Here is a 14,820-nt window from a genome sequence, read left to right as displayed (position 1 = left end):
GTGAGTCGGCTGGGGTGATATACTGCATCCGGTGCTCCCGATGTGGCCTTCTATATATTGGCGAGACCCGAAGCAGACTGGGAGACTGCTTTGCTGAACATCTACGCTCTGTCCGCCAGAGAAAGCAGGATCTCCCAGTGGCCACACATTTTAATTCCACATCCCATTCCTATTCTGATATGTCTATCCACGGCCACCTCTACTGTAAAGATAAAGCCACACTCAGGTTGGAGGAACAACACCTTATATTCTGTTTGGGTAGCCTCCAACCTGATGGCATGAACATTGACTTCTCTAACTTCTGCTAATGCCCCACCTCCCCCTCGTACCCCATCCGTTACTTATTTTTATACACACATTCTTTCTCTCACTCTCCTTTTTCTCCCTCTGTCCCTCTGACTATACCCCTTGCCCATCCTCTGGGTTTTCCGCCCCTCCCCCCTTGTCTTTCTCCCTGGGCCTCCTGTCCCATGATCCTCTCATATCCCCTTTGCCAATCACCTGCCCAGCTCTTGGCTCCATCCCTCCCCCTCCTGTCTTCTCCTATCATTTTAGATCTCCCCTTCCCCCTCCCACTTTCAAATATCTTACTAGCTCTTCTTTCAGTTAGTCCTGATGAAGGGTCTCAGCCTGAAACGTTGACTGTACCTCTTCCTAGAGATGCTGCCTGGCCTGCTGCATTCACCAGCAACTTTGATGTGTGTCAGACAAAGTCAGCATGGTTTCCTTCTGGGAAAATCCTGCCTGGTGAATCTGTTGGAATTCTTTGAGGAGATTCTGAGTAGGATAGATAAAGGGGATGTTGTAGATGTTTCATATTTGGATTTTCAGAAGGCCTTTAACAAGATGCCACACATGAGGCTGCATACCAAGTTAAGAGCTCATGGTGTTACAGGAAAGTTACTAAAATAGTTAGAGGATTGGCTGGTTGGAAGGAGGCAGCGAGTGGGAATAAAAGGATCCTTTTCTGGTTAGCTGCCAGTGACTAGTGGTGTATATAAATGATTTAGATGATGAAATAGATAGCTTTGTTGCCAAGTTTGCAGATGATATGAAGATTGGTGGAGGGGCAAGAAGTGTTGAGGAAACACGTAGGACGCAGAAGGACAGACAGAATAGGAGAATGGGCAAGAAAGTGGCAAATGAAATACAATGTTGGAAAATGCATGGTCATGCACTTTGGTAGTAGAAATAAATACGCGGACTATTTTCTAAATGGGGGGAAAAATCCAAAAATCTGAGATGCAAAGGGACTTGGGAGTCCTCATGCAGAACACCCTAAAGATTAACTTGCAGGTTGAGTCAGTGGTGAGGAAGGTAAATGCAATGTTAGCATTGATTTCAAGAGGTCTAGAATACCAGAGCAGGGATGTGATGCTGAGGCTTTATAAGACACTGGCGAGGCCTCACCTTGAGTATTGTGCACAGTTTTGGGCTCCTCATCTTAGAAGAGATGTGCTGGCATTGGAGAGGATTCAGAGGAGGTTCACAAGGATGATTCCAGGAATGAAAGAGTTATCATACAAAGAACGTTTGATGGCTCTGGGTCTGTACTCACTGGAATTTAGAAGGATGAGGGGGGATCTCATTGAAAACTTTTGAGTGTTGAAAGGATTAGACACTGGTTGTAGAAAGGACGTTTCCCGTGGTGGGAGAGTCTAGGACAAGAGGGTACTGCCACAGGTTAGAGGGGTATCCATTCAAAACAGAGATAAGGAAAAATTTCTTTAGCCAGAGGGTGGTGAACTTGTGGAATTTGTTGCCACATGCAGCTGCGGAGTCCAGGTCGTTGGGTGTATTTAAGAGAGAGATTAATAGGTTCTTGACTGGACATGGCATCAAAGGTTACGTGGAGAAGGCCTGGGACTGGGGATGAGGAGGAGAAAAAAAAGTTCAGCAATGATTGAATGACAGAACAGACTTGATGGACTAAATGGCCTAGTTCTGCTCCTATGTCTTATGGTCCGTAATGAATTATGTAAACAAAGAATGCCTAATCAAACCATATATTTATGATACTACTGCAATATTAAATACACCTCAATGGAATTGAGCCACATGGCTCACATGGGTACATGGCCGCACAGTAACTGAAATGTTTCATACATTTTCTGTATAATAAATGTACCACATCTTTTGCTTTGAAACATTTTAGAGCTTCAACTTATTTACATTGCCCATGTTTCAAGTTATAACACTGTTACAAATTGTAACAGTAAACACAAAGTTAAAACTAGTTCAATTAAGACATTTACTCATGTGTTGAACTATGTGCTCAGAAATGAAGAATTTGAAGGAACTATCAGTTCTTGTTGATATTGTTGGACCATTTCAAGCTTCCAGTGCTAACTCTGAACATGTACTCAATCCTATGAATTCAATCAAATGTAAATCCAGAAACAGATGAGAAGTGGAATATTTGGATGATGTGATGAGGATTAAGAAGTATCTTTCTTCTGGATGCAAAATTAATCTGGGAAGTGTTTATAGACATATAATAAAGACAGAAGAGAAAAAGTTTACAAAACATGAAAGATTTTCTTAGTTGTGCCGTAGTTCATTACACAGTACTCTTCAATTAATAAATACAATCAAAAGTATGTGGTTTTTTAATTTTCATTCTAAATATTCATAGTATGCATGTTATATTAAAAAAAAATTTAAGTGCCACACAGTTTTCAGGCCATGTAAAAATTTCCTGCTCAGAGCAATAGTTGGTCTGTACAGCTGTTCTAAAGAAATTAGAAGGAATGTTGAATATATAAAAATAAATATATAAAAAAAATTAATTTGATTTTTACTATGCTATCATTTTTCTTAGAGCAGATGTTTGATCTGCCTGAATGTAACTTTAATTCCACTTTCCTGTTTACTCTAGTCATCTTTTACCTCTTTGCTTATTGAAAATCTCTCAAAGTTCCAAGTAAAATTATTGTCAAGGTACGTATTTGTCACGATTTACTACTCTGAGATTCATTTTCTTGCAGACATTCACAACAGAATATAGAAATACAACAGAATCAATGAAATACTACACACAGAGACTGACAAACAGCCAATATGCAAAAGAACTCAAACTGGGCATATACCAAAAAAAATATTGAGAACAGAGGTCTCTAGACCTCTGCCTTACATATTCAGAGACCCTTGAGGTTTTTCATTGTCTGACCTTGCGTCCATACAATAACGTTTCATTCCAGTAACCTATCACTATAAAATAAGTGTTCCAGTAACACCCATTATAGCTGAGGATTTATCAGGCATTGGTCAAACTGCATTTGCAGAATTGTGAGCACTTATGCTCCCTGTATCAAAGGAAGGATGGGTTGGCATTGGAGAGGGTCCAAAGAATGTTTAAGACCATAAGACAAAGGAGCAGAATTAGGCCATTTGATCCATCCAGTCTGCTCCTTCATTTCAACATGGCTGATCCAATTTTCCTCTCGACCTCAATCTCCTGCCTTCTCCCCATACCATGTCATGCCATGGCCAGTCAAGAATCTACCCACCTCTGCCTTAAGTATACATAAAGACTTGGTCTCCACAGCTGCCTGTGGCAAAGAATTCCACAGATTCACCACTCTGTGTTGAATTAAACATTCTCTGGTTTAAGAGAATAACCTGGGGAGTGAAATGGGTAACATATAAAGAGCACTTGATGGGTCTGTGGGCCCAGAGACCTTCACACCCAATGTGCAGCCACTGCGGAGGACCTCAACCCACGCCCACCTGGGCCACCTTTCCCCTAGATGTCCGTCACTATGTAGTGAGGAAGAGACAGTGGCCCATATCTTTGCAAACTGTATGTTTCCAAAGAGGGTCTGGAAGAAGATGAAGGGACCGATGTTGCATTTCATCCCAAGGAGAACTTTCTTGAGCCAGAGGGTGGTGAATCTGTGGAATTTATCACCATGGATGGCTGTGGAGGTCAAGTCATTACGTATTTTGAAAACTGAGGTTGCTAAATTCTTGATTGGTAAAGGCGTCAGAGGTTATGGGGAGAAGGCAAAATGGGGTCAAGAGGGATAATAAATCACCCGTGACAGAGCAGATTCAATGGGCCAAGTATTTTATGGTCTTATTTTCCTCACATCCCTACCAGCCCTCTCTGGATTCTACCATACATTAATGAATAGGGCTTACAAGGAGAAACAAGGGGATCTGTGATGGTATCACATTTGATACCATCTACAAAGCAGACTGACCAGAAAAGTAAAAGCCTTTGGAATCTGGGGGAAAGTAGCAAACTAGATCCTAAAATGGCTCAAAAACTGGAAACTTGGTTTCCATAGGAAGTTACCAAGTATTTTTGTGAATGGAGGGCTTTTTGCAATGAGCTTCTTTTTTCAATGTGGCTATTTTTAACTTTTTGTTAGAAACACAAAAATGCAGATGCTAGAATATGAAGCATAAACAAAACATTTGTGGAGGGAAATGAGCAGTCAACATTTTAGGTCAAAGCACTTTTTCTGGACTGAAAGAGTAGAGGGGAGATAGCCAGCATATAGATGTAAAGAAGAAGGTGGGGCAAGAGTAAGTGACAGCTGGATCGAGCTGGGGAGGGGTTGATGCCAAACGAAGTCAGGTGAAGGAAAGGGGGGTAAAGATAGTGATAGAGGCTGGGAAGTGATAGGTGGAGGTGACAAATGGCTGCAGGTGATGGATTCTGGTATGAAAGAAGAGATCCAAGGGAGGCATGGTTGGTATTGAGACAGTGGGGAGGGGAGGGAAGGGGACTTAGTAGTAGTAAGACTGTGAGTGATGGGTAAATGGAATAGGCAGGGAAGGGAAAAGAAACTGGGAGATAGGGAGTGTTTATTTTGGAAACAAGAATGTGTCTGGGAGGACCCGGGTGAATCAAAGAGACAGAGGAGGAGTGAGTTACCTTAAATTGGAGAATTCATTGTTCATGCTGTTGGGTTGCATACTACCCTTTGGAAGATGAGGTGCTGTTCTTCCAATTAGAGCTTCCTGTTGCAAGCTATTTTAGTTCCTCTTCCCATTTCCACTGACCTCTGTGCTCAGTCTGCTCCCAGGCCAGGGTAAAGCGCAACACAAACGAGACCCAGTGCAGTGTAAACTAGTCATGCAAGTGTAGAGGAGGCCACATTGTGAGTACTGTATGCAATTGATAAAGTTGAATCTCTGACTCACCTTGAAGAACTGTTTAAGTTGCTGGATGGTGGTGAGGGAGGAGGTATAAGGACAGGTTTTTTTAGGGGTCAATGCCAGGAGTCAAGAAGGGATGGATAGAAAGAGATGAGCAAAATAGTGAACACAGAGAATGTGGTCCCCGTGGAATGAGGAAAGTGGTGAGAAAGGAAAAGATATGACTGGTCATTAGATTCTGTTGTGCTTCACAGTAGCAGAGAAGCCATGTTTCCTGAAAAAAGGAGACCATTTCAGATGTCTTGGAATGAAAGCCTCATCAAAAGAGCAGGTAACTTAGAGAAAGCAACAGTATTCTTGCAAGAAACAGGGTGGAAGGAGGAGTAGTCTACGTAGCTGTTGGAATCAGTGAATAGCTTATCTCCTGAAATGGAGGCAAAGAGATCCAGAAAGCGGAGGGGAATGTCAGATATGTTGCAAGTGAATTCAAAGGCAGCATGGAGGGTGTAGCAAAACTGATGACATTGATGAGTTCCATGTGATTGCAGGAGGCAGCAGCAATGCAATGGAGAAAGATTTGGGAAGTTGTGCAAGAGTAGGTTTGGAACAAGGACTATTCCAAGTAGCCACTGAAAAGGCTGGTGTAGCTAGGTCCTATGCAAGTGCCCATGAGCACTCCTTTGATTGTAGAAAGTGGGAGAAATCAAAAGAGATGTTCAAAGTAAGAACTAGTTCTGTTACTGTTAATTCCCCTTCTTTTCCTGAATAATGGTATTCCATTTGTTGTCTTCTAGAGCCATTCAGAATCTAAAGTATGTTAGATCATGACCAATGCATGCACTATTGTTGTAGCCGCTCCTTTTAGAATTCTAGGATGTAGGCCATCAGAGTGAAAGTAATTTTCACATTTGGGTCCTCTAACTATCACACAGAATAGGCCCTTCGAGCCACACCGCCCACCAATTCCCCAGTTTAACCCTAGCCTAATCATGGGTCAATTTACAATGACCAATTAACCTAATAATTGGTCATTGGACTGTGGGAGAAAACCAAAGCACCCAGAGGAAGCTGTTACCTTAAAATCCTCATTTTATCTTCCAGCTCCATCAACTTCATTACTCTCTATTTTAAAAGGTTTTGCAGTACAGTCATACTGCATGAAAACAGACAGACCCACTGAGTCTACAATCAAGCGCCAAGTTGTACTTGACCCATTTTATCTTCCTCACATGCCAATAATCTTCCCCAGATTTTACCATCCACCTACTCCAGGGGCAATTTACAATGACCAAATTAAACTACCAACTTGTATTTTTTTTGGGATGTGGGAAGAAAACAATGCCTCTGGAATAAGATCACCTAGTCCCAGGGAGAATGTGCAAACTTTGGGGTGGAAACAGGGTCAGGACTGCATTTTAATAATCTGGGTTGGGAGGCAACAGCCTCTGCTAGCTGATCGCTGACTCTCCTTATCATTTGTATTTTTACTGAGCCACTAGAGATTCTGTAGATGCTGTAAATCTCAAGTGACAAACAAAATTATGTTGGTCCAAAATATTGACTGTTTATTTCCCTCCATAGATGCTGATAGATGTTCTGAGCTCTTCTGATATTTTGTATGTTACTGTAGTATTCAAGATTGTTTGAATTAAACATGTCTGATTCATAACTAGGCAAACTAGAGACACGAACAAAAAAAAACAAATTGCTGTTAAATGTTTGCCAAGTGACAGGGTTTGAAATTTAAGTATTTCTAAGATAATTAAACATTAAAAGCAACTGGCAAAAATGGGAAAGAAGTTGGTGTAGGCCTGACTTTAACGCATGAGCTTTCGATCACAACATTTGGAGTATGGGTAAAGCTAAAAAGTAGCAATGGGCAGAAAACATGGAGAAGGGGCTGTAAATCCCACAACGTCGCCGGTGATGTAGGACAGTTAAAGCAAGGAGAATGGAGGCAGTTTGTGGCATCGCAGCACTCAGATGCCACGGCCCATCCCGCTCGGTGAGCGTTTTCGGAGGGCGCGGGGGAAAGAGTGGCGGGGTGGAGGGAAGAGGGAGGGGGAAGGGAATGAGACGGGGAGGAGCGGCATGTGCGCAGGCGTGGACCGGCCTCCCGCGCTTTGAAGCTTGCACGCACGCGCAGCAGGTTGCTCTAGTCCCCTGCAGCAGACGGCGCCATTTTATCTTCCTGTGGCGGTGTGGTGGGTCGAAGTGATGGCGGCAGAGAGCGTGGCGCTCGTTGAGGCGGCGGATGAATTGCGCAGGATCACCGAGCTGAGGGTGGTGGACCTGAAGGCGCAGCTGAAGAAGAGAAACCTCGATACTAGTGGCAACAAGAGCGTGCTGGTAGAACGGCTGCGCAAGGTGAGGGGTTACGGAGGCGCCGACCGCCAAGGCCTTGTCGGTAGGCCGTTGTTTTCACCCTTTACCGGGACAGCAGACATCTTTAGGTCTAGGGTTGGGACTGCAGTGCCTGACAGTCCCAGGCTTTCTCTCTCCGTTTAATGCTAGCATATTCCAAGCGCTCAAGCCTTTAAATGTATTTCTGTAAATTCCTCATATTTTTCTATATGTAAAGCCTCTTTCAATATGTAAAGCCTTTTTCAAGATTGCAGGCATTTCGATCACATCCAATGGGACATAAAATTTCACATAAAATTTGCTGTGTTGTCCAGTTTTGGGAAATCTTAACATTTCCCCTTTTAATTATCCTGACTTAATTACCTGCGTTAATCCTTGCACGACTTTCGTTATCGCACATGATGTATTGCATTCCGGTTTTTTCCAATCCAAGAACTGAGGGTAAATTATTTGAAAATTTAAATTGAGAATATCATTTAAAAATTAACCAACATTTGAAAGGCCCAGGTAAAAATAAGTTTTCATTCATTGAGGCTACATCTTTTGACAACAGCAAACTTCAAATCAAAATTTCTATAAGCTCGATAAATGGTACAAGTATTTGTATTTCATTAATTGTCCTCTTGATTTTTCAGTGTTTATCGTTGGAGTCACTGCTTAACACGTGTTGTTCCTAACAATGAAAGAGTTACTTGTGGGCTAACTAAAGATTTGATATTTGACATTTAGTATGTACGCCATATCTCTCACATTTAAAGACCTTTACAAGGCAAGCAAAGAGCTTGAGAGTTTAAACCATCAGAAAAGATTGTGTGGTTGAAGAGTTAAAATGTGGGAAGATGGGTTATGTTGCTAGAAGAAAATTCAAAAGTGGAGGAGTGATGGCCAAAGGCACTTACAGCAGTGAAGAGAAGAAATGTGACTTTAATATGTATAATTCAAATCATTATCTTGGAGTGAGACTGAAATAGCACAATCACTCCAGTTGCTGAACGGTGACATCATCCCTAATGGCAGAAATTGACCTAAAAAATCCACATTGGCACTCTGGAGTCATCCTGAAGCTTGTGCTGAAGATGGCGCTGTCTTTGGAGTTATCAAATAGAAACCCTGGCACTGTGTCCTGATCAGTCAACATCGAATTTTTAAAAATGGTTATTGCCACATATGCTCTTCTGATGTCTTGCTGTATACAGTTGGGCTGAATTAATTTCAACATTACAACTATGACCACATTTTTAAAGCATTTCAGCAGTCTAGTATTTTAAGATGTTATTACAATATTTAATTTAGATGCTACTAAAGTTTAGGTGTGGTTTCTTTTGGCTGATCTTTCAATTTATTTCCAGGTTTTAATTTACTCTAAGAAATTTGAGTTCAGATGTTTAAGTTTATTCCTTTTTAAAATATAAAACAATCCATTGTTTGTTGGGTGGCATGTTAGTGTAATGGTTAGTGTAATCACCTTACAGCACCAGTCATCTCTGTTGATTCCCACTGCTGTCCAGTAAGGCATTTTTGTACATTCTCCTTGTGACTGCATAGGTTTCTCCTGGGTGTTCTGGTTTCCTCCAACATTTCAAAGTTGTATGGTTGGGGTTAGTGAGTTGTGGCCATGTTATGTTGGCATTGGAAGCATGGCAACACTTACAGGCTGACCCCAACGCAACCCTTGGATTATGTTGCTTGTTGATGCAAAAGCAACACATTTCACTATAACAACAGGAGTTCTGCAGATGCTGGAAATCGAAGCAACACACATAAAAGTTGCTGGTGAACGCAGCAGGCCAGACAGCATCTCTAGGAAGAAGTGCAGTCGACGTTTCAGGCCGAGACCCTTCATCAGGGTCTCGGCCTGAAACATCGACTGCACCTCTTCCTAGAGATGCTGCCTGGCCTGCTGCGTTCACCAGCAACATTTCACTCTATTTTGAAGTTCTAATATACATTGACCAAAACATTGACTGTATTTTTTCCATAGATGCTGCCTGCCCTGCTGAGTTCCTCCAGCATTTTGTGTGTGTTGCTTGGATTTCCAGCATCTGTAGATTTTCTCACGTTTGTAAAATCTAATCTTCACAATTTTTTGTATAATTGTACTGTCTTTTAGGTGATAGAAGAGGAAGGTGGGAATCCAGATGAAATTCCAATTGCAGCAGATACTCCAGGAAGAAAAATACCAAAGCGAACAGGAAAAGGTAATGGGCATTAATAACAAATGTCGAACTCATGGTTTTTTTTGGGTCACAATTTTACTACTCGTATTTCTACGGAATCCCATGGGAGATAAGCTGGTATTAATAGTCAACTTTTCTGTACTCCAGTTTGAATGATATACTATTAACATTTAATTACTGCATAAGCAAGCAGATACATTGAAATTTTGGCACTTACCCTTTTGATGCAGGTCGGAGAGCAGAGGATGATGGAACAGATGATGGGTTGGAGGAAGATTCTGGAGATGGCCAGGTTGGTGATTGGACTATAGTTCGATGCAATGTCAGTTAAAATACTATTATAAAATAAAAAATTAAGATAAAATATTAGCAATGAAGTTTTGACATGAGAGGATTTAGAATCATATATCATTGAAAATTTTCCATCGCTTCTAATTGTAAACTTTTTAACAGTGAATTTTGCGTCTTTATTCCCTAAAGTATTACAGTAAGATCCCAGTAAAGTGAGTTTATCCACTCGTGCTTTAGGCATCTAAACTGTACTTCATTATTCACTTAATTTATTATTTTGCTTAATTATATGATGCTAGCTACTTTGGAATATCTGGCTGCATGAATGTTGGTCACATGACCCATAAAAATCTTTGTGTTCCATTCTTTGACATTGTCGTAGCTATGGCTTGATTTGAATTTCCACCCACATCAAAGATTGTCATGTCATCCTTGTTCAATATATGGTGACATTAAAAAAATTCAAGAAATGGTGAATTTTCATTGGTAATGTTTGTGGTTACTGATATTTATAGTGGTATGTCGTAGATTTTATTTACAGTATCGCTTTTCATGCAGTCATTTGCATTGTCATATTCTGTAAAATGTATTCCAGTACAGGAAAAATTAGTATCTGAATGAAATAATTATACTATGCCTTTTGAATACAGTGGTTTTATTGTATAATAGGCATGGAAAGGATACTAAACTTCTAAGAGCAGCACTTGCCATTCATTAAGGGTGCATTGTGGTCTCCATTAGCAAGCTTCAACAGAAAATATTTCCAATATATCTATAACTGTATGTACTTTCTCTGTTATATTTCCTGTTACTATTTTTGCTCTGCCCTGTTCTTGTCATTAGTAATGACAATGTTTCAAATACTCTTAATTACATTTTGTGAATTTTTTCTTTGTCCTTCATTGGATATTTCATTACTTCACCTATTATTTTCAGTTCTTTTGGGTTCCTTCGATGCCATTTTGTGTGCTGAATGTACAAGAAAATTAAGTATGTGCATAACTAGTTTTCAGGTTTTGTATTTTAATGCATTCAGATATTAAAGAAGTTTTGATTATAAGCCATTAAATGTCCAAGTAAAATTCTGACTAATGTGTTCACAGCATAGTTGTATATTGCAGTCTCCCGTAAAGAACAATATCACAAAGATCATAAAATGTTCAACTACTTTTCACCTGGTCATTTCTCATTTTACCAAAAGTATCTAGTTGTTGTAAATTGTATGGCAAAGTACTTGGGCCTGAAACTTTCAGAAAGTGTTCTGTGATTTTCTTGCTCTGAGATCTTAAAGTTTATATTCCCTGTCTCTTACGGTGTCTATAAAAATAACAAATTTGCCTTTTTGGATGCTTTCAGTGCTCAGAATCAATTTACTTCACTAATTGTGCAGATCATTGATAGCCAGAAATGAATTTCCAGTCACAATGTAAATTGATGCCTTCTAACTGGTTATTGTTTCACCAAGTATTTCTAAGAACAATGGCAAACTGAGCTCTCAGTGGATTCTTTCAAATCAGTTGTTTTCCATCTGTTTTCTTTTTGTAGGCTTTGTCGTTTATAATTTCTTGTTTGTCACCATTCACCTCAGTGAGTCACTTTTAAAATGTAGGTAGTTCAAACTATGACATACTAGCAAAAGGATTCAAGCAGGACAAGAAGCATAATGAAGGGCAAAAACAGATGTATTTAAATCCTTAAGCTTTCTTGCCACATTTATGCCACTTGGTTCATTGGAACTAGCACTTCTATCTTGCATTTATAGATGTTAGAGGAACAAAAATGCTATAAAATTTACTATTTATGATATTGTTTACTGCCAGAATTGAACCATTTGACTTCTAAGAACTGGTTTACAAGTGATAATGATGCAGTTATCTTCAATGCAGTGCACAGGGGCATAGGTGGTTTGTGAAGACCATGAGAGTGGGAAGGCTAAAAAAAAAGTAGTTGGTCTTAACTGCAGTGCTGTTGGGAGTCTTGAAAGAAACAGTACTCCAGAGTAAAAACAAAGTGCCATAAAGACTTGCGTTAGATATTTGTGGAAAGAGAAATGGTTAATGAATCGGATTGTAAACCAAATTCTGTTGAATTTCTCTCATTACCTTATGAGTCAATTTCAAACATGCAGGGTTTCTTTTTGAGTTCCAGATTATTTTAGAAAGCTGGTGTAACCCTAGAGGAGAACAGAACTGTTACCAAAAGAAGCAGTGGAGAATTCATTGTAATGTTAAAGGGAGAACATACAGTAGTGGGGCTGAAGGAATAGCTGAATTTTGAAAGCTTTTATCCTGTCACCATTTTACTCAGTTGTAGAAGTCTTGAATCAGAATCTTCTGGGTTTAAATGACAATTATGTTCTGAGGTATTGCATTATCAGAGTTGCCATCTTTCAGTGAAACTTTTTAAGTTCACCCCAATGCAATAATTGCTTTTTATGCCCCAAAAACATTCATTCCCCGACTAACACCGAAATGTTAAAACGGTCACAATTATGGTTTTCCAGGAAGTTATCTCAGTAACTGACTGCACTGGAAAAGTAATTGGTTTTGTTTCTTTCTCTTTCATCTATCTGCTTTTCTCTAAATGGCTGGTGTTTTGGAGACGGAAGTGGGCAACTTTGCAACAATAATATCAGAGTAAATTAAGTTGTGTGTGAAGTATTCTACCTACACGATCTTCTAACAATTGAAGCATTATACAGGCAGTAAATACAATCTGACTTAAGAGTGATGAATCGAAGGATGGTGGAGGCCAAGTCAGTAGATATATTTAAGGTAGAAATTTATAGGTTGTTACTTGGTTAGGGGTTGTGGGGTTGGGAAAAGACCTATGATTGAGAGACTTGATGGGTTGAATGGTTTGCTCTTGTTTTGTTTAGTGAACTTTTCAGAAAGTAAGTTTGGAACATTTCATAATGTCATTTACACTCCTGGTCAAACCTTAGACATTAAATTTCTTACTGCAAATTTTTCATATACAATTTTGTGGATCTGTTGCTGAAGAAGCTCATCAGGGCTCAGCTTCAGAGGTCTGAGTTTGATCCTGATTCATAGTGAAATTTTCCTTTCCCCACCTTGGTTCCCTGGGATTCTCATTTTTCTGCTTTTGTAGTCATTCATTCTAAATTAATGTAGTTCTAAATTGCCCTTAGAATAATCATATAGTAGAACTGGATAGAGTTGGTTGGCAGGTGAGAGATGGATTGCAGGAAATAAGTGGTAGTCCATACTTTGGGTTGTTTTAATAAACATCACAAGCAATTGTGCATATCTTTAATCAGTTGAATTGAAGGACCACAGTATCAAGATCCCGGACTGAGAAATATAAATTAGGTTTGAATTTAATGGTAAATGAAATGAAACAGGATAAAGCTCTGGGAAAAATAGGAACAGTTCAAACTTGTAAGAAGACTGGATGTTATTTTTCATTGTCAGAAACATTGTTAAAACAATAAAGCCATTATAAGCAAGCTAGGTCATATTGTCTGTTTCACTTTAAAGAATTCATTTGTGCATTTGCAGCAATGATGCCAATGGAAATGGTCCCCTGACTTGTTTAGAATCATATTTGTGATGTTAGACACTTCACACAGCTGAGTTAAGTATGTAGCTGTCATCATCAGTCAATGCCAACTTTTATTTGCAAGATGCCATCAGTATGTTGTGGAATTGAGCAATGTTGATAGTAACTATTTTTTTGAGTGCTGATAAGCATGTTTGAGATCCGGGAACATGGGAATTAGGTACTGTATTGAAGGACTGATGAACTCTTAAAATGAAGGGGGCCTCTGTCTAAAAGGTCTGCTCTGTTCACTTAAGTTGTTATGTTTAGTTCCTATGTAGAGTCATAGAGTAATTCAGTAGGAACTGGGTTTGGGGGCAAGTTATCCAAGATGCCCACCTAAGTTGGTCCAGTTTGGAACATGTCCTCCTTAAGCCTTTCCTATCAATTTATCTGTCCAAGTGCCTTTAAAATGTTTTTGCATTGCCTCAACCACTTCTGGTAGCATTCTGACAACGGGGCAGGAATATATCTGGTGCAACTTGGTGCAAATTATTAAGTTAATTAGAAAAAAGCTAATAGTACAACAATTATTAAATCACTTGGTACTCAGTGATCAGTTTCTCTGTACCCCACAATGGAAAATGCACTTGCCACTTCAGTAGATTGTCTTGTTTGACTTCTGCCATTGGTTCTGACAAGCTTTTGCCAAGCACTTGTCCAGTTTGCAGTCCTTTTAAAATGAAAACTCATAACATTTATTTTGAGGTTTTTTTTGGAAGTTTCTAGATATTCCACATGATTAATTTGGCACTACATCATGACTGTGTGAGTCCTGTACAGTGTTTCCTAGCCTACTTTTAGTCACGCTAAAGTAATATGCATATTTCATTGCAGGAGGATATAGAAGCCAGTGTTGACCAATTACAGGACATTTCAACATTGGATGTTAATTTTGAGAATGAAACTGACATCGAAGGTGCAATGGCAGGGTGTGCTGATGAAAATGAGATTGAACAGATCACAGCGTCTTTAACCGAGAATATTGAACACGTAGGACTACCTGTAGAGATCACTATGCAGCTACCTATGGAGATGGGTGCAGAAGAACCTCTGGAGTCAGCACTGATTCTAAGCACAGACCTTCCAGCAGAAGTATGAAGAATTTAAATTAACTTACTTTTCATGAATGTATATTTGCATTCAATTGTGGTGAGATAGAATCCACTGTAAAAGAGAGCAAAGCTGATTAGGAATTTGGCTTATTCTGGAAGGGTCTGGATGGATTAGTGGGTTGCAATGCTGCCCTTTTGTCTTTGGAGACCTGGATCTGAATCTCATCCAGACTCTTGAGATGAAAGTTTCCTCCGTGGCTGTA

General features: G+C 39.7%; 1 protein-coding gene across 5 annotated transcripts in view; it reads left to right on the top strand.

The window, feature by feature from the left end:
* Positions 1 to 7,262: 7,262 nt before the first annotated feature.
* Positions 7,263 to 14,820, top strand: part of safb (scaffold attachment factor B) — a 53,697-nt gene continuing 46,139 nt past the window's right edge. For 3 of the 5 annotated variants that reach the window (XR_011883242.1, XM_072244287.1, XM_072244288.1), the window contains exons 1-4: positions 7,263 to 7,476; positions 9,584 to 9,671; positions 9,881 to 9,942; positions 14,340 to 14,597. Coding sequence is in view for 4 of the 5 variants with exons in the window: in XM_072244287.1 (XP_072100388.1) it covers positions 7,327 to 7,476; positions 9,584 to 9,671; positions 9,881 to 9,942; positions 14,340 to 14,597 (558 nt within the window). In the remaining variant the exon portion in view is untranslated. The remainder of the gene's footprint in view (positions 7,477 to 9,583; positions 9,672 to 9,880; positions 9,943 to 14,339; positions 14,598 to 14,820) is intronic. The other 2 variants (XM_072244290.1, XM_072244289.1) reach the window with 1 other exon arrangement.

The sequence above is a fragment of the Mobula birostris genome, chromosome 26, assembly GCF_030028105.1.
Source record: "Mobula birostris isolate sMobBir1 chromosome 26, sMobBir1.hap1, whole genome shotgun sequence".
NCBI classification, from domain to species: Eukaryota; Metazoa; Chordata; class Chondrichthyes; order Myliobatiformes; family Myliobatidae; genus Mobula; species Mobula birostris.
Note: the sequence above shows the minus strand (reverse complement) of the source record. Positions and strands in the feature narration are given on the sequence as shown.